The sequence below is a fragment of the Triplophysa rosa genome, linkage group LG9 (genome assembly GCF_024868665.1).
Source record: "Triplophysa rosa linkage group LG9, Trosa_1v2, whole genome shotgun sequence".
Taxonomy (NCBI): Eukaryota; Metazoa; Chordata; class Actinopteri; order Cypriniformes; family Nemacheilidae; genus Triplophysa; species Triplophysa rosa.
In genome coordinates, this window is record NC_079898.1 from 19,858,232 (window position 1) to 19,884,544 (window position 26,313).

At 39.4% G+C, this 26,313-nt stretch overlaps 1 protein-coding gene across 2 annotated transcripts in view; it reads left to right on the plus strand.

Annotated features, from left to right (window-relative positions):
- The window catches only part of macrod2 (mono-ADP ribosylhydrolase 2), a 510,226-nt gene that overhangs the window by 123,358 nt on the left and 360,555 nt on the right, over positions 1-26,313 (plus strand). For both annotated transcript variants that reach the window (XM_057341952.1, XM_057341953.1), the window contains exon 4: positions 4,418-4,447. In XM_057341952.1, the coding sequence (XP_057197935.1) occupies positions 4,418-4,447 (30 nt within the window). The remainder of the gene's footprint in view (positions 1-4,417; positions 4,448-26,313) is intronic.

The window sequence follows — 26,313 nt, forward strand, 5'->3', positions numbered from 1 at the left end:
GAGGCGGAGGTGGTGCCATCCTGATCTTGTAGGCGTAGGCCTACCGTACCTTTTAGTGGCTTAACCAAAGTGACTTCGAGTTTGACATATTAAAAGTTCTAATAAAATTAGATAAAAACGACAATTATTAAGTGATATAAAACATTACTTTCATTCAACCAAACAGAAATGTTTTTTTATCAAATAAAGCTTTTTTATCATTTTCAACTAACTTTTCAGCCCACAATAGCCAACTGAATTAACCAGTCTTTCTAAAGCCCATTGCACATTGAGTCCGAAATTTGCGTCCGAAATTTCCGCACATTAAAAAATAAATACGACCTCACGTTGTGTCAATCACATTTACACACTGCCTCTGATATTTTCGTCCGTCATAAAAAAATTCGGACCGGGTTCGATTTTCTGCGTTTTTCGCATCCGTCAAGCATTTTAAGTGGCCTTTTTTAACAATTCAAACGAGAGCCAAATACGAAAAAAGCATATGAAAATTTCGGACTGTATGTGCAAAGACCATTCACATCTTTCATTCTCTGTGGTTCATTTGAAATGTTTCAAGGATCTCTTATATTCGCTAGTAACTGAAAAGTTCAATAGTTTAAATTAATCGGTTCAAATGAGTCATTCGTGTGCGAGTCGTTCTGAACGCAATGTGCGTTTACACTGGCGAACTCGCTGTGTACAGTATACGCTGATTCAACAATCCAACGATCCAGCTGCACAGCTAAAGACATTACAATGATGTGCGTCATGTTAATTTAATAAATTTCAAGAAATTAAACGTACTTGGATGCAAAACAAACAGCTGTGAAACACAGGCTGGCTCTTGTTCTGCAACTCTTTTTAGCGCCTCAGTGTGCTGATAACGAAACAGCGCCTCCACTGTGACGTAATGTCGCAACTGCAGTTACAAATGACAGTATGATAAATGCACGCAGCATTTCTCTTGAAGGCTCGCAACATAATTTTGTCGAGAGCCTGAGGCGGCACGACATTTGACGGAGGCGGCCGCCTCCAATTTCTCTATGCAGGAAAGACCCTGTTAAACCAGGACTAGGATTTTGTTCAATTAGGATATATGAGTCGTTTTTAAAAACATACTATATAAAAAAACATTACTGTGTGCATCATGAGACACAACATTATTATATTTTAAGATATGTCAGTGCAAGTGGTCATCAAGACACCTCTAACATTTAATTTAGCCTGGGACTATATAGGCTTAAACTCTGTCTGTTAACCACAATAACAAAAACGATAAGATATACAGTATATAAATTAACGTTGAAAAAAAATCAAGATATCAAATTATATCCCCATGCAGCTCTAGGACTGTACTGTCAGCATACCATAATTCACTATGAATAACATTCATAACAAATGACCATAAAGTGAAACCTTTACACCAATGTAAGCCTGCCATTCCTGTCAATTTTTGTGAGGTGTCTTTATCGTTCGTGGTTCTACACTTTTTGACACCTTTGTGTTGTGTTACTGTCTGTGATGTTTGAATACAGAGCAACCTGAGCTTACCTGTTGGGCCGACAGGAAAGTACGAGCAGCTTTTAGCTGCTTGGTATCAACAATGAGTGTTAAAGAAAACACAGGAAAGATGCAATTGTGTGTGGAAGTATTGGAACGTGCGAGGATGTCGTCACCGCGGAGGCTGGCGTATCCGTGTTGTTTTCTGACACTAACTAATGACCAGCACAATCTCGGCGTTACTGTATTGTTAGATTTACGAGTTTAGCGGGACGCCCACCTCTGTGAGTCCCACCAGCCCGCGTCAGAATGAAGAGGAAGCTTTAACTGAGATTTATGACCTGGAGAGGACAGGAAAACTTTACTAGATACAGACTTGTGCTCTTATCAAGGGTGAACACCCAGCAGGGCAGAGATCCAGGATGACACAGGAAGGAGCACATGGTTGTCTTCCTGTCTGCTTTCCTGCTGTAGCATGACATTGTTGGTAGATGTTTGTTTTCTCTCTTTTTTGGCTTATTTGTTTGCATTGAGTTGAACAATTGCAAGACTTGGGCCAGTGAAAGTCAATGGGTCAATGTTTGTTTTTGTGTCTAAAAAAGGAATCATGCGAGTTTATATACATGATCAAAATATGAATCATTTATAATGCTGTTCAAGTTTTCTACTTTTTTCTTTTCTATGTTGTTTTTATAAAATAGATTCTGATTGGTTAGGGATTTCAACCGTGATTTAATAGATACACAGTACATATTTAACCGTACTCGTATACCTGAAAATGAGATGGAGAGCGAGTTAACCTGTGTACGATGATAAATGTCTCAATCAAAAGAGCAATATGACATGATTATACCTCTGGTGTGGATTTCTGTTTAGATTTTAACTATGACCTGTTTAAATTGAAGTTTCTGTCACTTTGGATCATGCTGCGAGTAGCCAGTGCAACGGCACGCCAGCTCTGAGACGTTCTTCTAAGTGCACCCGCTTTCTTTTCTCTCTGTAAAGGAAAGTCCCCATCCATTTTGAGGATTTTAATGTCTCCCTTGATATCATTTGGTTTGTGGTTAGTCTTGTTGTTGATCTCAGTGGAGGTAACAGTTTTTCCTAGACGCTTGTTCTCTCTGAATAAAGAGCAAAGAAAGATCAGAAATAACCAGCAGAGACTGCAGCACAAAGGGAAAGAAACATTACAGAAAGCAAAAGATTAAAGGGCCCTCATGGGTCATTATTCTCAACGTTCTGGGCGTTCCCACTGGGAAGCTGTGCTGTCGTTGTTGGGAAAGCTCTCTGGCACACCAGTAGAGTATCTGTGCTGTGTTAAAACTCTTATGTATGTCTTTGGATTATGCCTGAAATTTTCAGTCGATATCAGCCATGATAGCTCTGAGGCCCTGTTTACACCTAGTATGAAGATCATTTTCTTGAAGCCGCATGTAACCAGGGGTGGGTTAATAATAGTGTTAAAAGTAGTGTTTTGTAGGGTAGGGTATACATGTACATCTTTCACATTCCCCCATCAAAAATCAATTTACCAAAAATGTTTTCGTAATATCGTCTGCGGTGATGTTTGACTTCTTTTTTTTGTCAGAAAAAATATTTTTTTGGAAAATGACCTTGGCTTCGAAAAAGTGTAGTTGTCAACAGCAGTCTGGTAGTTATACACTCATCCATCATCACGCGGTTATCTCCATTTTTATTGACTAAACAACAAAAAAATGGAATGCGAATCCTGTCAGCACACACTCATAGTTTTCTATCCAGCCACTCGTATGAGATGCTTTTAAGATTTCTGATTGTTTTGAGGACAATGTGAAGAGTGAGTATCATCCAAAAACAAACCTATGTGAAACCTATGACAGTGCGGAAAATACGTCTGATAGAGAGAGAGACAGACACTGTGACGTCATTCCTTGTGCTTGACATAAAAATTCTAACTACTCCTAAAAAGCTCATCAAATATGTAAATGCTTTTGGATTTTTTTTTTAATCGTGCAGAAATTTGGGATATAGATTTGTGAGAAAAAACAATGAAATAACTGGTTATGTCTATCAGTTCTAATACAAATATGTCCTTAAATAATCTCTTTTCCAGGTCAGAAGCAATTTTACAGTATTCTCAGTTTTAAATTACTGCCTGTTTGCTTTAAATTAGCTCTTGATTCATAAAAACCCAGATCCAGTAGGGACTGAATTGGGCAGGCCAGATGAAAAACAAACGCTTCCTCTACCCTTCCAATGAACTTCTGCCTTTTAGCCAAACTCAAAGTTTTTTTTTTAAATTCTCCTTTAATCTCCACTTTTAATCGTTTCATAGACTTGCAGTACAAGTACCAGATGATGGAAGTCTGGTCATTCTTAAATGTGTTTTGATACCTACTCATGAAACCTTTTGTTGCCCCCCACTTTTCCTGTATAAACCAAAGATATTGTAACAGTATTCCAATGCTAAACTTGTCCTGCACACCTAACCTTCATTTGTATGACTGATGGTCACTCTTGAGAAAAGAGGAGCGCTCTTATCTGGTCACGAGGAGGGATTTCTCCAGCAGGTCCCTGACCCTGAGCCACCTGTCGCATATCACCCATCTGATATACAGCATCAAATGCTCGCCCGCTTCCAGTCGCATCTGCTTAAACTCACCGTGCCGGACCTACGCGCAGACCACACGGCTCTGATAGAAAACACGCATCCCAGGCGTTCAGCGCTCAATGGCGTTTATTTAGAAATATAATGATAGCGTTTTCGCGGCACGGTTTCCAGCTCAAATATCTATTCAATTTCTGGTTTGGAGTGTTCTTGACCTTCAGGTTCTATGTCTCAGTTGGCTCTCCTCTGAATGATAGTGTGCTGTAGCGTTTTGTGCTTTCGAGTGCTTCTTTTCAAAGTATTCTTTAATTCGCATACTCATGTTGCTTTTCTCTTTTGTTTTCTCAACAGCGAACTCGTCTCTGCTCGGGGGAGGAGGTGGTAAGTGTCTCGTCTTCTACAATATGTTCATTGTGGCGTTATTTTTGGTGGATTGATGGATTCTTTAGGCTTTGTTTGTTTAATGTGAAGACTTTCCTTTCCCAGTTAGGTTTGAGTTGGAATTAAAGGAAGTGTTCATCCAAAAATGAACATTCTGTCATCATTTATTTAACTTTGTTGTTTTTGTGTGAAGCAAACCGTGAATTTTTAAAGAATATTTTGAAATGTTTTTCACATGTAATGAAACTAAATGAGGACTAGTAAAACTTCAAGCTCCAAAATCTCCCAAAAACTATTAAATGTCATCAAAATATAAATGATCATAATATTTTTGTGGGGTGAATCTTCTCTGTGAACTACGTAGTTAATACTTTTTTATTTTTATCACATCCAAAGCACGTTTGCATCCGCAGCAGACAGAATCAGATGTGTCCATCCATGTCTGGTGTTTCCCATGTGGGCGGTTGTTGAGTCTGATAGAACAACACTTCGCAGCTCCTCATTTGGAAACCTTTCCGAACACTTTGACATGATTGAAGTAATTACCCAGAAAGCACGAGACATGACAGAAGAACAGGAAAAGTGTCGGGAATGGGGTGGGGGGGTTTGTGAATCAACCCAATTACAGCTGGAATTCTTCTTTAAAAAACACCTCACTTTACTAAGGAATCCAGTTAGTCCCCAGATAATGAATGTAGGTCAGTGGTTTGCCCCCTTTCGCACGATACATTGTTTATCCATCTGTGCCATGGTGTCAGGGAAGGTCCCGCTCGCCTGCCACATCTCAGGAGCCAACCGCACTTGATTGGGTCCCTCGTGAAGAAGCGATTAGCACTCGTGATACACTATCCGTCTCGCATCACACTCTCCCTAGTATGGCTCTTATGTTATCTGATGTGTGTTAAAAGCCCCAGACCCACCCGCCCACCCCCCCATGTCGCCCGCTTAGAATAGACCCTTATCAGCCACTGTGACTGATCTCCCTGATTGGAGAAGTGGCAAAGAAGAAAAAAGTGTCCTGATTAAGGGCAGAGGTCGCACGTCTGTGATAAAACTACTTACTAGAGCACTTGTCAGTGAATCAGTGTGTGACCCCAGCAACGGGAGTCACTGCTGTGGTCCCGCGCTTTATGTGGCCCCCTGTTGTACGTAATCATGCCTCTTTATTGATTTGTCACGATGCGAAACGTCTTGAGGGCAATTTGGTTTCTTCATTAGTTTAGCGTAATTGGTTTTTGATATTAGTGTGTGTTCAGCTGGTGAACGGAGTCTTGGAGCTTCTTTTCGAGCTGCAATTAGACAGTCGAATTGATTAACAAAGGCAAGTGACCAATGAAACATTTACATTGTTTTTACACACGTCGATAGGCGAGATACAAGATGGGACCTAATATACTATGTGTAGATCAATGGTGTAGCTGGAGAGCTGCTTTCCTGCTGAGTTTAGATCCATCCCTGCTCCATCACACCCACGTGTAATTCAGATAACATCGATTAGCTGGTTCAGGTGTGTTTGAATAGGGTTGGAGTTAAACTATGAAAGAAATGAGCTCTCCGGGAGCAGGATTGGCTACCCCTGGTTTATAAGCCTTCATGGGCGCCCATGGATCCCTATGCATGTATTCATGTAGGTCAACGCGGATCGCATTAATTGAAAAAGCAGCGTGCTATGCGATATGTGCTGTGATATACTTGAGATTTATACATGGACAACAACATTGCCGCATCATGTTGTGTGTTGCGGAAGATGTGCATGCTGCAGCTTTAATGCGGTCGACGCTCTTTATACCTGTAAAACATCTGTGGAAATGCCTGTCTGCACTGTCGCATCTGGGATTGTTATTCTTTCAAGTGCGTCAGCCCACAAACAGAGCTCACATCCTTGATAAAAGGAGCTCATTGTTGTGTGCGGCTCCAGAGGGAGTTTAATCAAAGCCCATATCAAGAGCATTGTCTTCCCTAATTGCCATCCCCCTGATGCCAGCGCTAGAAAACCAATTAACCCGTAACTTATAAGACATTTGGTTAAGTTCCACAAAAAAATGAAGGGAAGGTTGGTATCACAAGTAAACACACAAGTTAAACTTTAAAAATAGCAGCCGCAGTATACAAAGGGGCATAGTCCAAAGTTAACACTTACCAAACACCAAATTCAAGTAGAAATTGGCTTTTGCAAGGGCAGTAAAAAGAAAAGTTGGAAACTATCATTTTTGATGTGCGTTTTATATTAATTGCTCATTACGTGACCTTCTCACTAAAGGGACGTGAGGGATTTGAATTGAGTGTCTTAAAAAAGGCAAAATGTTAAAGTCTGGAGGACACTACATGTGTTTCTTGGCAAAAATACAGAAATACAGTTGCCAAGCCAGAAATACAATTGCCAGGACGGTGGAAGTTATTTTGGATGCTGCTTATGTAAAATCATGGACTGTAATCCTATGACAATAATTGTACAACCAAATAAGCACTACTCATTTTATGACTAGCATGAGGAAAAACTGATCTTGGATAGCAAAACTTCTTTGATTTTAGTCAGGAAACTTCAGTCAAAGGCAGCATTTCCTCCTCCCCTCTTTTTTAATCCCCCTCAAGACAAAGCTCTATCTCATCTCTTTCTGTGTCTCTCTAGTTTAAAAGAATATCTTGTGTGTCCTGGGTGGCTTTATCTCTCTTGACCCAACAATATCACCAACCGGGCGTCAGCTACACAAACGTGTTTTCTTTTCTCCTGCCTTGCTATCGTTTATCGAGGTGAAGACCCCCATCTGTGGCAGGTCTTAAAAAAGACGAGACTTTCTCTTATCTCTGGAAGACTCTTGTTTTCTAATGACTCGAGGTCTGGCAGAAAAGCGGACTGTAATGTAAACAGAACAGAAAGTTTCTACTGTAGGGCTTTGAACTTTGGGTGGAGCGCAAGGTCACGGACGTTTAATTGTTATTATAAAGTGTTTTGACGGTTCAGGCATTCCACCCACTTTTGACTCTCACAGGGAACTGCGATCGGTGGTTTCCTGTCGTCACACAACAAACTCAATCAAAAGCATACAATGGTTAGCAAAGCGCACGTCCTTTAATTCCATTGCAACTGTACTTAAAGGCGGGGTGTCCCGATTTTTCATAGCCGTTGTTGATGTTCAAATCACCAAAACAGACACACCCCTACCCCCATCTTTCGCTTTCGTCTGTCCGTCCTGTGCACTGTGCACCTTACTGCTGATTGGCTACAAGGTTGTTTTGGTACTCGGCCCGACTTTGTCTAAACAAGCGTAATTCGGAAATCGGACACCCCGCCTTTAAATGTCCACGTAAAGTGATAGTTCACCCAAAAATGAAAATTCTGTCATCATTTATTCACTCTCTTGTCATTTCAAACCTGTATGACTTTCTTCTGCAGAACACAAAAGAAGATATTGTGAAGAAAGTTGGTAACCGAACATAACTGGCACCCATTTACGTGCATTGAGTTTGTGTCCATACAATAGAAGTGAATGGGTGCCACTGCTGTTCGGTTACCAACTTTCTTCACAATATCTTCTTTTGTGTTTTGCAGAAGAAAGAAAGTCATACAGGTTTGAAATGACAAGAGGCTGATTAAATGATGACAGAATTTTCATTTTTGGGTGAACTATCACTTTACGTGGACATTTAAAGGCGGGGTGTCCGATTTACGAATTACGCTTGTTTAGACAAAGTCGGGCCGAGTACCAAAACAACCTTGTAGCCAATCAGCAGTAAGGTGCACTATACTTTTGGGTGAACTATTACTTTCATTTTAAATGGACACTTGAGTCTTGTACCTCCTTTATCTAAATTTAATCCAAAGTGTCCATAAACAAGCAGAGCACCTTACTACTTTTAATTATAAATGTCATTAAATGATAATTGGGATGTCTACAAAACGTGCCGGCTTAGATATTGAACACGATTAACAGTGGGTTATGCGCGGGGTCAATATGTTGTTGTCAGGTTGACTGCAAGCCTCCTACACAACTGATTAATATAACTTTGTTTGCTTTATAGTAAATGAAGTGGCTTTGAGATCTGATTATATAAACTGTGTTACGGGTTGTTTAGCTGACTGGGGGTTGATAGAGTTCAGTTGGTGTAAATTGTGTTTCCTGATTTTTCTCAGACTTCCTGTTCTATAGGCTGGCCTTAGTGTAGAACATTTCATTTTTGTTGAAGTAGCTTCAGTAGCATAGAGAACTTTGATGTTTTTATCCAGAAGGGAAATTGGCTAATTAACATACTGACTATAATGATTCCACCTGTTTAGCACTGGGGTTTAAATAGACCACCCAGGCTAATCACAGCTTTTTTGATGCGGTTTTCATTCCTGTGGGAAGGTTGTTGGTATTCTAGTGAAACACATTGAAACGCTGTCAGTCAGACACAAGCACTTGCTTCAAATAACTCGAATGCATGCGGACAGGTCAGAGGTTAAACCCAGCGAGACTTTGCCTATAAAAAAATCAAAAGTCTGTACATATTTCTTTTTTTTAAGTTGCATTAACGTCATGTGGCGTTGCAGAATCTCCTTGCTGGAATAAGGTCATGTCATGTTGTGGACTTGAATTATGTCTTCGTCTTCTGAGTCGTGGAGCAGGAGGTCGCCTGACCTTGCAAAAAGCAATTAAGAGGGCATGTTTTGCCAGCATCATCTGTTAGCCCGCAGGCATTAATCGCAGGCATTTTTGGGTGAATGTGACTCTATTGAAAGAATGGACACACTTTAAAGCTGGCCATAGCTAACACTTGCAATATGCCATATTTGAGTTTGAAAATTCTTTATATGTATCTTCATAGATGTTTATGAGTTTTGTACATTGTCAAAACATACCGGTTGTTCATGGAGGACTGTGTTTAGTCAGTAGGAAAAATTACAATGGTAGTAAAAAGTGCCCCAGAACGGTTTGCTTTCCTACATTCTTCTAAATATCTTCTTTTGTGTTCAACAGAACAAAGATGTTTATAAAGCAATGTTTCCTACTATGGTAGTCCATTGTGGCCAAGAACTGTTTGGTTACAAGCATTCTTTCAAATATCTTTCTCTGTGTTCATCAGAAGAACAAAGTTATGTGTACAGATTTGGAACAACTTGAGGGTGAATAAATGATGACAGGATTTTCATTTTTGGGTGAACCGTTCCTTTAATCTCACCAGCTGTTTCCTGCATATCACATCCACACATGCACAAAAACAGGTTTTATCCTGGTTTTTCTACACGTGTTTCACCACCCATGCCTTGATTGTCCTTTCATCGTGCCGACTAATACATTGTTCAGTAGCTTATAATCATCAATGCTTACAAACGATTTCACAGGCGCACCTGCCACACGGCAGCTCTCGTTCGTGTTGCGCTCGCAAGCATCCCAACAAAAGCATCACACCTGCCACTTAAGCGGCGACCACATCCATCCCCCAATTAAAGCCCGAAATGATGCAAAAACCCTTTTGTCCCAACTCTACCAAAAACATCCTCCACATGCAGTCGTCAAAAGGCGAAAGGCAGCGTGTGGATACATCTAATGGATCTCAACAAGGCCATTTTATTGTTTGATAGAGATACTCGATAGAGAAGTATACGAATACATATTCTTTTAGAGGGGAGAGGGTTTACCCATAACCCCTTGCTGTGTGCTTGTGGAGCCTGAAATAGGGTTTGCTATCACACTCTAGTCCCATCGGCAGTGATGGATGGACTAATTGATGGGAATTTATCACACCGTTCGTTTTTTGGCTACTTCAGATCATCCGTGTTATATTTAGATGGCGCTGTGTTATGGTGTCATGGACGAGGCAGGTTGTTAGCGGACTATTTTTGTTAGGACCTTCTTTGAGATTTTTTGATTAAGGTAGTGCTGGTGAGGACCCAAAAGGGCTGGAGATGTACTATAGGCAGACATTAAGTGCCCATGCTTTAGGCTATATTTCAATTTGGCATGTAAAGACGAAACATCAGGGAGGCCATCCCTAAATTTCTGTAATCTAAATTATGTTTAGTCGTGCTTTCGAAAACGGATAAAGAACATGTCAAACACATACATCGCATTCTTTATTATTACAATTTCACAACTAGAATAATAATAGTTATTAAATGGTGAAGTAATGCAAATGGAAGTATGACAAAAATGATACAAATGGTAAAGAAATCAGATCTTGACTAGCCATGCTTTGCCTAGATTATATTTCTTTCTGTATTTCTTTTCATCTTGAATTAACATTACATTTGATGCATTTGGCAGACTCTTATCCAAGTGACTTTCCAGATATACATTTTCTGTGCTCCATGGATATTGAACCCATAACCCTTTGTGCTGCAAATGCAATGCTCTACCAAATGAACGACATCAACACATTTTTAAATCATGATAAACAATGCAATGAGTCCAAAGGTTTCACTAGTAGTATGCATCTAAAAACAGACGACTAGTATTTTTTTCTTCAAGGAGTCGTAAATGACACATTTGCGCAGGTGTTAGACAAGGTACCAGTTCTACTGTCACATGTCGGTTAAAGTGTGTGCATTCTGCCACTGATGCTGTGCTCAGTGTTCACATCACTAGAACCGATGAATCATTCATCTGTGTCTACACACATAAATCTCCCCGCTGCCTGTCGCCATCGGCAACCATATCATTAGTTAGTCAATGGCATCATTTGGGCTCAGACTGTGTTTCACACCACTAGTACGAGTGATTTAACTTTTACCATCAACAGACGGTCCACACATGTTTATCTAGCTATCTACACGAGAACACCTATTATTTTCTACTTTTTCAGAATTTTCCTCTTTCATTTACAAAATGGGAGATTTTGTTTTTTTGATATATTTTTAAATATATATTATCCCTTATCCTTACAAGTGTGGGTACTCGGATGTCTCCAAAGGAGTTTTTGTTAGATTTTTCTTGCTTCTAAAAGACTATTTTTGTCCCCAGACACACAATTGCATTACTCCTGAGCCGTATCTTTTAGGAACACATGGGTGAATTATAACACCCACTACTGTCTGCTTACAGACGAAGCTTTATTAGATTGGACAGTTATTTCATAACAGTTGCATTTTCTGTGGATGATACAGTATTTAAGTTTCAGCCAGTCACAAGAACAGACGCTCCGTGGCATTCCAACGCAGCTAATATCTTCCACTAAACACCTGAACAAACTCCTTCACTGAAGCTTTTGCATTCCCTTGGGAATTACTCTGTTGGGACTTTTAAACGGGTTTCCCTTCGCACATTCTAACAGTAAACAACCGTGATCTCGGGAAATCATGATCCTTGTAATGATGTTTGTGGAAGGCCTGAGTCATTTGTTTGATGTGCACCAACAGTATACGCTGTTTTTTTTCCTTTGCTTGTCCAGTGTTGGTTTCTCATCTTGTGTTTTTCATTGTGTGATGTTTGCACAAACAAGCCCTCTTAATGCTGAGGTTTGTATGTTTAAAATGTGTGTCTGCAATGTGACCTCTTGTGTACTACCTATGTGGCTCTCATTGCATCACTGTGGGGAGGAGAGATCCTCCGGGGAAGGTCTACCTCCAGTTTGACCCGTGACAACATATCATTTAAGGAGGAGATCCACACTACTCCAGGTAGCACATTTCAAGGCCGGTATGTGACGCAGAAGTTTTACAGTGTCATCACATACAGCTTTGAGTAATAGCATTACTCTCTCAATGACACATCTCTGCTCTCCAGTTTAGAAGCAGCCGGCACACCCCACCCACCTCCCTTTTCATCTTTCTGGGTCAATCGCTGAGATTTCAGACAAAGCTGAACATTCCTTTTCTCAATGTCACTTTAAATTTGCCTCTGGAAACCCCCCGTGTTTGGCGCTGCGGTTCGGGAGCCTCGCTAGTCTTGCCCAGTGGGAGTCATTCTTGTTTTAGGCGCATGAGTTGTCCTGTCGGTTTAGTCATTGGTCAGTTTTTGCATCTTTTAGCCCTGGGTGGGGACTAAATTCATCCTGACACTTTTAGGTACCATAGTCTCACCAACACATCACTTCGTAGGCCTAGCGTGCTAGTCACCCAAAATCCTTTAACGCTGGTTTGATCTGTCAAATCGATGGCCGCTCTTAACATTTTCAGAAAAAGGACCCGTTTCGAGAAAAAGCCCAATCAGAACGAATCATATTACTTTCCGGAAAGCGATATTCTAAGTGGTTTGCAAGCTTTTAAATTCTTTTGAATTCTTGAGGTATTCAATACTAACCTTTAGACCATCACAGAGATTTTCATTGGTTTTATGTTATTCTTTAAATGTTCACCTGGAATGAATTTGACACTAGAGTAAGAAGATAAAATGGCTGCTGGTGGATAATAGATGGCTAAATAGATAAGCTCGATCTGATATACTCGGAGCATTTGTGCGATCTTTATCGCAGAGATGAACAGTAGCCTGTCTGGTGTGCACAGCATTAACTCAAGCATGGGATTAAATAGATTTGGGGCATAAAACGATTAGGTTCAGTGCTATTAGCTTTTAATGGCCTAGAGTTAGCCACAGAGCCATGGAGTTTGAATGGGGGAAGCTCTGTACTTTTGTCTGACGTGATCAGATTCAAATTGTTTTAGTAATTGTAATGTATTCATTTAATTTAAAATGAAATTTATTAAAGACAATTCTCAAGTGAAGCGTGAAGATGAAGTTATCAGCTCGGGTAGGATGAGATCATTGCAAAGGTGTCTTTAATAATAATATGAAAGAAAACATTAGCATTCACTGACACCAGTGTTGGGTAAGTTACTCTGAAAAAGTAATTAATTACTAGTTACTAATTACATATTCAATAGTGTAATTAGATTACTGTGCAAATTACTCTCTCCAAAAAGTATTTAGTTACTTATTACTAATTACTTTCTATATCCTATATCAACCTTGATTAGTTAAGTGATTCAAGGATAGGCATGAAACGGCTCTTTTAATTAATTCAAATAAATAATATTAAACTACATAAAGTACTCTTATTAACTGACCAAAGTATTACAAATGTGAGAATTATACATTAAAGCACGGATTTTAAAGTTAGACTTTGAATTTTGATGTCAATTCCACTATTGCACACACACACATATTACACAAAGTATTTAGTTTAATTACATCAAAAGTAACTAATTAAATTACAGAAAAATAAGAGTAATCCCTTACTTTACTTTTTCAAGGGAAAAGTAATTAAATTACTGTAACTAATTACTTAGTAACTAGTTACACCCATTACTGACTGACACACTCTAAAATGAAACTTTTGTCATTATTTTTTACTCTCATGTCATTCAAAACCTGTAATTGACTCTTTCTTTCTGTGGAACACAAAAGAAGATATTTTGTGAAATGTCTTGTGTCCATACAATGGAAGTCAACAGGGGCCAATGTTGTCGGGTTGCCAACGTTCTTCAAAATATCTTCTTTTGTGTTCTGCAGAAGAAAGAAAGTCAAACCAGTTTGGAATGACATGAAGGTGAGTAAATGATGAAAGAATTTTCATTTTGGGGTGAACTGACCCTTTAAATTGCAAACATCCGTTTTGTTCACACAGAGAGGTATTTGTGTGGGTGTGTTTAGCTGGACACACAACATCAAACAGTATCGAAATGCAACGCATTATATTTGTCTGTTGGTCTGTCGTAATTGCAGGCTTTGTACTTTCAGATGTCAAAATTGCCTGAAAAAAGCAATAACTTTCTAGAACAAAACCCAAAGAGACGCATTATCCCTTGGTATTTACATACGCTGACTCGCACTAGTAAAAGCGCATCTTTTCTCGAAATAGAAAAACTCTACAGCATCTGTTACCCCTGTGTTTATGTCATGATCTTAGCAGGAAACAGAAAGTACAGAGGCTTACAATGTAAGATTAGGGCTTTTTTAGGTGTTGGTGGGTAAATAAAGGGGCAGTGGGGTTGTGCTACGTGACATCTCCTTTGCATTTCCGATGAGCAGACACAGAGCGGGAGTCGTGCCCTTTAGGCAAACCAAAACCGACTGTCAGCCTTTGGGTGTCTCTCAGGAGGCTATGCTAGTTAGCGCTATCTGTCAGGTTGTGCTCGTGCCAACAAATGCTGTGTTTCTTCCCAGAGATTGTGGGGGGAGGAAGAGAAGCTCCAGAGAGAAGCTGTCATCTGTTTTTTTTCTCTCCTTTGTTACTGAAGCAAGCGAGGGCATCTTTCCTTCTAGATATTCTGCCAGTGAAGGCTATCCTAGAGTGGTGCATCTGTCTAGAGAATGTCACTCAAGCAATGCAAAGGCTGCTCCCCAGGGCAGAATGCATTCAGTCATGCCGTTAACCCCACGGTACCTCCAGCCCTCCTGTCTGGGGCCGACACGTTACACACAGGTACACACATATGCACACACAACCGTGACTGGGTGTGTGTGTCTCTGGGGGATTTAGCTGAGCTGTGATGGGTGACTCTGAGCATGGACATAAAGGGGCTCTTATGCTTCTCATGCTGTATGAGCAGGGTTAGAAAAATTTGATCACTATCAGGATTACCATTGTTTCAAAACAAGTAATTGTTTTAAAATGTGGAAGTGTAAGTTTTTTTTTGTGCTGTTCAACCAATTACTATATACAATTTAATGTTTTCTATTGCATAAAACAGAAAAAAAATCCTAAATGCTTCTCAGCTTGTTTTATCTACATAGCCTATAAAAACATGACATTTATACTGTATTGTGTTAACTTACATTAATAATCATGATTACAATATCAAAGTCAATAATCAACAATCATTACTTAATTTTAATCTCGCAGCCCTCTCTAATAAATTCCTGTTTTTTTACTGTATATTCTTCTTTGAGCCACCTCAAGACTATTCTGATGCTGCTTTTCTTCTGTGTAATTGAAAAAAAAAATGTAATAAGAAATTTGTAACTACCGGAATACATTTTTAAAGTAACCCTCCCAACCCTGTGTACGAGTCATATATTATGTGCATATATAATATATAATGTGCATATATCCAACTTAATCTCTTTTCCATAACACACTTCATTATCACAGACACAGTTTCACCACTGTAAGAGTAAGTGGAGTACTGTGGGACAGTGCAGAAGATTGGGAAAGTAAGGTAGAGCCCTGCACGGGCCTTAAATCCAGGCCCTGGCCCAAGACACCCAAGACGAGCCCGCCTAGAGCCCGATTTTTATTTATTTATTTTTAATCCCATTACACAGCCAGTACTACTGTTGCAGCCATTAAAATAGTTTTGTGTTGTTATTTTAATAGCAAAGTAGTTATATATATTTTTTTCCTTTATTAAGTTAATTTAATGCATTTTTTTGTTTGGTAAATTGAACTTTTTGTTTTTTAAATAGACGACCAAGCGGCTAGTGGCCGATGGTGAGTTGACTACGTTTGATCAATTTAGTCTATCAAATCAACACTTCGCTTGCCTGCAATAAAATCCACAGATTTTTTTTAAATAAAGAAAAAACTCAACAATTTAAGCATATCACAATGTTAGTTTAAACGTTTATTATCACCACAACAGTAAAAGGGCACTTTTTTATAAACTGAGGTGCTCGCAACGGCAAACAATGTGCTGAAAACAAACGAAAACGTGTAAAATCGAAACAATTAAAAATAATAATAATAACAACAACATGCAGATGGTCTTTCCTTACACTTAGGCAACAATTACCAATGAAAAAAGTCTAATCCCAAACAGAAAACAAGAGGGTACCGCCACAAGAACGATCTCTTAAAGAACATCGTGTAGAAAAACGGAAGTTTGCCTTTCCTCTTTGTTTTTCTGTGTTTTAAGTTCGCCATTTGCGATTTTTCTCTTTATGTTCTCCATTGCACATGAGGTGAAGAGTGGACGAGGGAAACCTGTGTGAAGAAGCGGGCGCAACTGCGCGCAAGCAGAATGTGTAATGTGTGTCAGCGTGATATGTAGAAGTGTTCGATGTTTTAAATTTACCAACATCAACTTCTTATCGCTTCTTTATTTACTGAATTTCTAATATATATTAGAAATATTAATGAATGTCTAATATATAAAAAGGAGGACAAGCCTTAAACAAGCCCGAAGCCCGGCCTGCTTGTGAGCTATGACGTAAAAATTGTCCCGAAGCCCGGCCCGAGGGGTGTAAATAAGTCGGGGCCCGTCGGGCCCGGGCTAAAATGCAGGGCTCTAAAGTCAGGTACAGGCACTTAGAGAGACAGGAAGAGGAAGTGAGAAGAGCATGAAAGCAAGACTGGAAGAGTTTGCAATGTAGGGGAGGATGATTCTGTAGTGTGGCAGTTGTGGCCTAGTGGTTAGAGAGTCGGACTCGTAACCAGAAGGTCACCAGTTCGATTCTCAGGGCCAGCAGGTAGCGACTGATGTGCCCTTGAGCAAGGCACCTAACCCCAGCTGTCCACTGCTCCGGGTGCGTATGGGTTAAATGCAGAGGTCACATTTCGGTTATGGGTCACCATAACTGACAAATAGGTCACTTTCACTAGTGGGAAGCCCACAGTTGTGGATGTTATCTTGGGTACGGTGGAGAAGAATGAGATGGTGAGGGGTAATCTATATCCTTTCCGATGGCAGTTTTAGGGAGGTGAAGGGATTTATGAGCCGAAGAAGAGATGTTAGTGTGACAGAAATTTCCTTTGACTATACTATATGTACCCCGTGGTACTAATTGACTCTTATCTCTTAGTGTCTGTAAACAGTCCGCTCTGTGAACTGTAAAATAGATAGACAAAGGAAGAGCGTTGAGTAAAATATACACCATTTATGAGATTTATGTTTAATAGAGTTTTTAAAGTGACTGTTTTAATTTGTCAGTCACCAGCAAACCTTATCATTCAAGCTGTGAAGGCCGTCGAATGGTGTCTGGGATCGAATAGCCAAGCAAAACACAAAGCCAATTACTCATGTTCCTAAGCGCAGAGAAAAAAAATACATTTTTGATCATTTGTCTGATTCTCAAGAGAACAAAGCTGAAATGAAAACCAGAGGAAAGATGAATTTAATTTGAAGGAATGAAGACAGAGTTCTCTTTTTCTCCCTTTATGTTTGCAGAATAAGTTGTTAATTTGTAGAATAATGATGTTTCTACAGTATTACTGCATAAATGTTTATTTCACACGTTTCCGAATGTCATCTGGCTTGTCTGATTTATGTGCTGTTTTTTTGTTGACCCTGCATCGTTTTTTAATTGTTTGTGCAATTGCTAATTGTTTTAATGTGTGAAACGTCATTAGTTTTTAAACTGTTTTGCATTACACAGCTGCAATTCCATACACTGCTGTGTAAATACGAGGCGGGCCGTCCCGGGCTCGGCCCTGCAACTAGCTTTCATCCCTACTGTGTGGCTAAATGAACTCCAGAGGTGGGCCACCATGCCCGTGTGAAATTTGCTCTCGCACCTGGGTCCTTGGCAGACCCCTGTGGACCGGAGACCCCAGCTGGAGACGGGCTTAGGAAGGGATCAGAGTTTATGAGGTGGGCGGTATGGCCGCGGCAGTCTTAGTCCTATGACAGAAGTGTCTCTCTGCATTTGTAGTGTGGACTTGTATGCGTTTACACAGCTCTGTAACCTTGAAAGCACGGGATCAACTCTTGATGTCCCCTCGGTTTTGTTTGAAGTGCCCTGGTGGGTTTTTTTTTTCCCTGAAACACTCTTCAAAGGGCCGTTGGCTGCACCCCCGGATAGACTGCAGAGAGGTTGTTTACACTGCGCAGAGTTTGAAGTCTGCGAGAGGCTGTGTGAGCGATTGTTTGCTCTCAGTTGATCCTGAAGGACCATGAGAAGGACATGACCAGTGAAAAAAGCACGTTGCAAAAGAGGACCAATACCATTCTGTAAATAGTTAATTGCATAGTTTATTATTTTTACGTAATTAATAATTTTGTTGTGGAAAACATTAAGAGACATTCCAAATTTTCATTAAATCAGCATTTCTAGATGTATTGTGGTCATTCCAGTCCAGTGTCTGTTGATTTTCAACAAAATCAAACCTCAGGAGTGACATTAAATCATCCAACAGCAATGTGAAAGACTGACAGCATGACGAGACACATGAAAACTGTGATAAAAATCGAGTTAATCACAAAAAAATACCTGTACAAATATTACTATTGTATTTCATAAAAGTGATGAACTTGTTTTCTTTTATTATTTGAGGCCTGAAAAAATACAGAGCATCTTTTCTGTTATTTTGACCTGTTTCTCCAGTTTTCATTATCTGCAAATAAATGCAAATAGAAACAATATTTTTATTTGAAATTTGGTAGAAATATTGTTAGCAGTTCACAGAATGAAACAATAATTTTGAAAATGAAAAATTTAGCATACCTATAGAGAAAAACGGAAAATAATTTTGAAAATAATGGTCTCTTTGTTTTTTTGCGGCAATATATATATATTTATGATGAAATATGAATATTGTAGTTTTATTAAGAATATAAGTAATATCAATCAATAATCATTAATATACTAATTTAGAAATGTATTAATATTAATTTCGCAATCATGTTGTGTCCGGTCACAGGTTTGCATTTATGTGCATTTTACAATGGCCTTAAATGCAGCTCATCCAACCAGAATGTCAAGTTAAAACTATTCATCTCATAATTTCAGTTTCAGAAAATATTTTTTATAGCATTGAGTGCTATATTGGCATGACAAAACTGTACATTTGTACTGCCAATGTGTTTGCAGCTTAGCTGTGAACAATGACAATAGTGCAAAACAAATAATATTAACACAGTCTTTCACACTTAAATGTGTCTGTGAGTTTTGTTCTCATTCAGGACTGGTGTAGTTCTGTGTAGCAGGGGGCCTGGAAGATTCTGGATGATTCCAAACTATTTCCCTCTCTCTCTCTGTCGGTGGTCACCTTATTTCCCTTTATTCTATAACTGAATACTGGTTATAGTAGTATGGGCTATAGTAGTATAGAAAACAAGGGTAGTTGACAAATGTGTGCTATGGCGTGAGAGCAAAATTAAGAACAAAACTAACAATGGAGATGAATCTCTCTCTATATAAATAATAATAATAGTATTAAAATAATATGTTATTAATATAGTTTGCTTTCTAAATTTTGCTGTCACACCATAGGACACCTGTATGGTATATTTGTCGACTAACCACAAACAGATTTGCGGCTTGTATTTAATTCAAGGTTGTAACCAAATATTCAAGAATAATTGCAAAAATTACCAGTAATTGACTAGTAAAGAGTGGCATCCATAATGCTTTTAACCATAGTTTCATTGCAAAAACCGAAGTCCTTTACAGGGAGTGTAACTTTAGTTTCCTTGTTTGTGTCGTTTCAAAGAGTCGTTGGCCTTAACTTGTTACGTCTGTCATAAAAGTGTGTTTTTCAACACGCAGGGCAATGAAAGCTGGAACTCTCGGTTGGTGGCGGCTGAAATCTCCCAAGGTAAAACACCAATGATGTGATGGTCCCTTTGATCGCACAAAAAGCACATTACGCCCAGGTCTGCACCAGCGGAGAGCAGATGGCCATAAAATTTGCCGTTTAATTTTTTACAGCCATTTTTTTCTTGAACGTGGCTTGAAGATTTACAAGATTTTTTATCGCAGTCGTTTAGAATGCCAGGCATACTGATTAGAGCCGTGCACAATGCAACAACAAAAAGAAGAAATGCTTATCAGAGTCACTCGTCTTTTCTATAACTCTCTGTACGCTCAGTCTCTCTTCGCCTGTTTCGAATCTTGAGAATGAGCGAGCCTGACTAAACAAAGCCCAGCTATACACGGTGTGTGAGTGTGATTTAAGCCTGATTGTTAAAACCTTTGAACTAGGGTGAAATGTATAACATTGCCTATAATCTGTGTTAGATCCAGGCCGCAGTAGTGGGAAGCACACAAGGTCCCTGTGGTATCGTCTGGTTTATTTGGGAATAATACGAGTCTTTGTTTGGTTACTTTGTGCAGGAGGTCACGGCCAGTGTGTTTAAGTGTATTTCACGTAGGAAAGACAGACGTTTACAGCTGTGTGGAGTTACTGTCGCGCACACCAGCCCCGCGCTCTCGCCGGATTACAACGCGCCGTTTCCGCAGGTCTGCTTCAGACATCAAGCGGCGAATGTCACACCTCCATTCATGCGTGCTGCAAATACTTGTTAATCTTCGTGTCATTCAACACAGGCGTGCAGGTCTAATTACACAGAGCTTGATTAGTCACGGAGAGCATTGCGGAAAGGGTGGAAAACATGCTTGGCTTAATGCTAACTGACCACCTGGGAGCAGGAAAAGATGGAAAACATAACTCGAACCAAAAATATTCCACATGTACTTGGATTAGGGCTGGGCAATATTGACCAAAATTCATATCTCTGTATTTTTTTTGATGAAAGGCGATATCCGATATGTATATCGATATTTTCTACAAAGTGGAATAAATGTTTACTAGCAAGTCAAAGCCTCATGTGAGATGTCACAATCACCTTTATTAAAATGGCTTGTGAAAAGAAATTCAATGACAGGGTTTTTTTCCATATTTGAAAACATACACAGGGTTTTTCCTGGCTCAAAATGAGGTGGAGGTGGTGCCATCCTGATCTTGTACACACACACACACACGCACACACGCACGCACGCACGCACGCACGCACGCACGCACACACACACACACACACACACACACACACACACGTAGGCCTACTGTACCTTTAAGTGGCTTAACCAAAGTGACTTTGGGTTTGACATATTAAAAGTTCTAACAAAATTAGATAAAAATGACAATTATTAAGTTATATAAAACATTACTTTTATTCAACCAAACAGAAATGTTTTTTTCAATGAAATAAAGCATTTTTATCATTTTCAACTAACTTTTCAGCCCACAATAGCCAACTGAACTAACCAGTCTTTCAAAATGAGCAAAGCTCATTCACATCTTTCATTCTCTGTGGTTCACTTTAAATGATTCAATGATCTCTTATATTCGCTAGTGACTGAATAGTTCAATAGTTTAAATGAATCGGTTCAAATGAGTCATTCGTGTGCGAGTCGTTCTTAACGCAATGTGCGTTCATACTGGCGAACTCGCTGTGTACAGTATACGCTGATTCAACGATCCAATTGCACAGCTAAAGACGTTACAATGATGTACGTCATGTTAATTTAAGAAATTAAACGTACTTGGATGCAAAACAAACAGCCGTGAAACACAGGCTGGCTCTTGTTCTGCATCTCTTTTTAGCGCCTCAGTGTGCTGATAACGAAACAGCGCCTCCACTATGGCGTAATGTCGCAACTGCAGTTACAAATGACAGTCTGTTAAATGCACGAAGCATTTCTTGTGAAGACTCACAACATAATTTTGGCGAGAGCCTGAGGCGGCACGACATTTGACACGACAATTTCTCTATGCAGTAAAAACCCTGCATACAGCTGCACACCACTTGTTTAAAACATGTAAATTGCGGGCTCCGTCCAGTTCGCGCGCAGAGCGCGAGTGCTCTGCTCACTCTGCGCATGGGTAATGCGCATGTCAGACACCACAGAGCCGCTTCAAGTTGAACACACCCCATATCGATATTAACGATATTGTGTAATCCCACATCGCGTTGAAAAAATATATCGATATATCTTAAAAATCGATATATCGCCCAGCCCTAACTTGGATTACTTGAAAGGTAAATAGGAATGTATTCTGAGTGGGACATGTTCACATAACATCTCCACCAATGAACATTACAAAGAGCAAAACCTGACCTACTTTACGATCAGCTGGCTTGCTATCTCTGATAAGTTTTAATGCGCTGGATGAATAAGTGTAGTTTATCCTGTTATTCCACAATGGCTCTCGTGAAAATAGAAAATAAGCTATTACCGACCTTTTCTTTGTGACCACATCTGCGGTTTAGTTTACCGTGTGTTGTCTAGGAAATGCTGTATGGAGGTTTATTACACCGAATGAATAGGGTTCTTTTGGATACGGGCCCAGTGTTGAGATTGTACCCGCGGATCCTCCAGCTTTCCGCACGCCATCTCTGCGAGTATTATCTGTCAGCATGCCCTGTGGAGTTTGTGCTTTTCTTCCCCTTTTGTGACTTCACAGCGGAATAAAATCTAATATATCATGAGTCAATGGCTTATTGTAGTTCCTGCTTTCCTGCCCAGCATCTGTTGTTGATAAATGTTATGGATTGGAATCCATCACCCAGCAAGCGTTGAATGAATTCACTCATCTTCAGTGTCTTTCTTGCGCACACTCACACGAACGCTCGGCGACATCAGCGCGTTTGTTGTTAAAGGCCGCGTCCCTCACCTTTTAATTTTTATACTATAGTAGGGGAAATGACAATGGTTGTCAAAAGTTCCCCAGAACTGTTTGACATTCTTCAAAATATCTTATTTTGTGTTTAACAGAACAGATATTTATAAAGCAATTGTATTCCTCCTATGATAGTCAATGGTGGCCAAGAACTGTTTGGTTCCAAGCATTCTTCCAAATATCTCTCTTTGTGTTCATCAGAACAAAGAAATGTATACAGATTTGGAACAACTAAGTAAAATTCTATTTTGGGTGACTTCCTTTAACAAAGGTTGGCGGGTAGTGCATTATGGGCCAAAAGGAGGCCAAAGTTCCTGACAGAGCAATTTGCAGTCCATTCTGTTAGGGTCAGTCTTCACAATAGTGTCCTGCGGAGTGGCCCATAAAGTGTGTCTCTGTGGTGCAGCGCTGTAAATGCGGTTTACTTCACTAGCAGGCGCCGTTAGGTCTAGTTAGTCTAATGAGTATTAATCAGCTCTTGCTGGTGCCCTTCACACCTGACTTACACCCAGCAAACTCAATTAAGGGGGGTGAGGTGCTCCATCATGTCACTGTGGGGGATGTGAAGTTCATTTAGCCAAGATTTATATCATATTGGGTTTGTAACATTAATAAGAGGTATTATGTATTACCTGCATGCTCATTAACTGCGTAAAGAATTCTTATGCTACATCCACCTGCATCTGTTTGCTGGTAGATTTGCTGTTCTTGTGCATTTGTTTGCCCATCTGTTCATTCGGAGGCAAGTCAGCAGAACTGTTGAGATTCATGTCGGCTTTGCTTTTGAAGCAAAAATCATTCAATTTCATTAACACGCAGTACTTCTTTCATTTGTAATTTTCTATGGATTATACAATTTTAAGACTGGCATTGCTAGTGATTTTGGATGTTACATGTTCCTGTGGCATTGTACTTTTGGCGCAGAAAAAAAAATAAATCAGCATGACTCCCTCTTTGTTTCCTTATTAATGGTATTATGGCAAGTTATTGTAACTATAATCTATGGTTAAATAATATAGCTTTGTTCTCTTTCATGGTGTAGTTAAAGGGATACTTCACCCAAAAATGAAAATTCTGTCATGATTTACTCACCTTTCTAGTTGTTCCAAATCTGTATACATTTCTTCTGATGTACACAGAGAAAGATATTTGGAAGAATGCTTATAACCAAACAGATCTTGCCCCCATTGACTCCCATAGTAGGAAAAATTACTTTATCATTTTCTTTGTTCTGTTGAAGAATTTTGAAGAATGTAGGACAGCAAACAGTTCTGGGGCACTTTTGACTACCATTGTATTTTTTCCTACTATGGTAGTTAATACGGGGCAAAATCTGTCTGGTTATAAGCATTCTTCCAAATATCTTTCTCTGTTCATCAGAACAAAGATAGTTTTACAGATTTGGAACAACTCGTTGTTGAATAAATGACGACAGCATCTAAAGTAATAAAATATATAACATTATTTATATATATATATATATATATATACACTGTAATAAAAGTAACAAAGTAATAAAATATGGCAAGTTATTGTAACTATAATCTATGGTTAAATAATATAGCTTTGTTTTCTGTCAGGGTGTTGTAAAGTGAAATCTAAAGTAATACTTCAATTATGCTAATTCCAAGTATAATTATATTAGAGAGTCTTAGACGAGCACAGGATTCCAATCAATTATTGTTGAATTCTCAAACTAAACAATAAACGAATCCAAAATGAACACAGTGTAGCTTAGCAACCTTTTTCCAATATACCATAAATAAGATATGCTTAGACGAACACAAGTTTAAATGACACCCTGGGGAGAAGGTTATTAAATTCTAATTGTAAGGATGCTCCTCCGGTAGAAACGAAGAAGCTAAAATTCTCATTACAGTGATAAAAGAAAGAAGGCTCAATTTTACTCTGAGCAGATTTAGGGTCAGCCACACAAATGTTGGCATTCTACAGTGTGCTTAATATAATTGTGCTTGAATCAGGATTAAACGAGACAAAATAGGTAAGACTCATTAGCATATGTGCATTGAAGTTTAGAAGTTGTGCACTACCAGTCAACGGATAACCAACAGTGACAACAAAAACAACAACAGCAGTATAAATAAAGTCAGCAAACAGCAAAACAATAAGCGTTCAACTCAGCGTGCATCATTTATTCATGCTGCAATGCTTGCTGGGAGCTTGCAAATCCGAAATACTGTTCAATCTGAAATTATTTGTTCTGTCAGGGCAACATTTGGTGAGAAATGTAGGTCTAACAATGTGTTTTATGTAGATATGAAGTCATTAATGTTTATAAGTATCTGTTTGCTGAATAATATTGTTTTTTACAGTGCACAGAGGCTTTAAAATACATTAGACTAAAAATCAAGTGGTTGGATGCATGCAGCGAGCACACGAAAGGATTACCAGGTACACAGAATCAAGACACTTAGAGGTACACAACTACAAAGGCATAGTTTGTTGGTTCACTTAGAAGATGTGAGCATGTTTGATGGCGAGATCAATAGAGGACCTCCTGCTAAACCTCATCAGACATCAGTGAAGTGGGAAATGAGAGAAGGAAAAAATAGAAACGTAAAACGAGGAGGAGTTGTTGCACATCAGCAGATCCATGACACGGGACGGCAGCGCACTTAATCCATCCGAACACTCTACTGTTGACACTATCCGTATTAGAATGCGCAAACGTCAGGCAGAAGCAGTCTTTGTTCATTCAACCAAAGATTAAATTTGAATAAAGTGCAAACTATTAAACTTGATTAAAGTATTAATCGCTTCCATTTAACCCTCTCGTGCGGCGTTGCCGAGCGTTCTCGCTCAGCTATTGAGTTTTGTTCATTTGCGGAGCGGCGCTTTGAATTGATCCCTGACCGGCCGTAAGGGAAGTTTTACTGGCTCCCAGCGCATGCTCAAAGCCCACTTTAATAAAGGTGCTCTGTCACAAGCCGTTAAAGCCGGAGGTGAGAGCCGTAAACAAACATAGATGCCGTGCACGTAGCCGCCTTTCACCAGCAACCCTCCGAAATCACAATGCAGAAATCTGAGCCGCTGGTACGGTATCCTGTACACCGCTGTAAAAACCACAGCAATTAGAGTGATGTTCAGAGGTCTTAAACGTTCTCTTAAGGGGGTATTGACTTTTTTGTGGGGAAGTAAACATTTGTAATCAGCAGCTACCTAATAGTTTTTATAGTTTAAAAGTAGTGGTTATTAGATTCCTTTGTGCTACTTATCGAGGCAATTATGATTAATGCAACTTCTCATGCTGTTTTTCCCTCTGTTTAGTCTACAAACATAAATCTTATAAATTATACATCATAACTCTCTCTCAGATCTTGTGGTTTGTTGTGCTTTTACTTTCCTTGGTGCCATAAAACAAGGATCAGAGAAGCCCATTGACTTTATTGAAGGAAGGACCTTTTGAGACACTGCATAACCGCATAGAACACCTTGGCAACTGCATAGCAACACCTTAGCAACACACTGGTTACACACAAACCCAAGTTACACTTTTTCGTAAGAAATTGTGAATTATGGAATTATGTTACGGTGGAGTGGTGTATGTGACACGACGTTGTTACATTGTGAGATTAATAGAAGGTTTG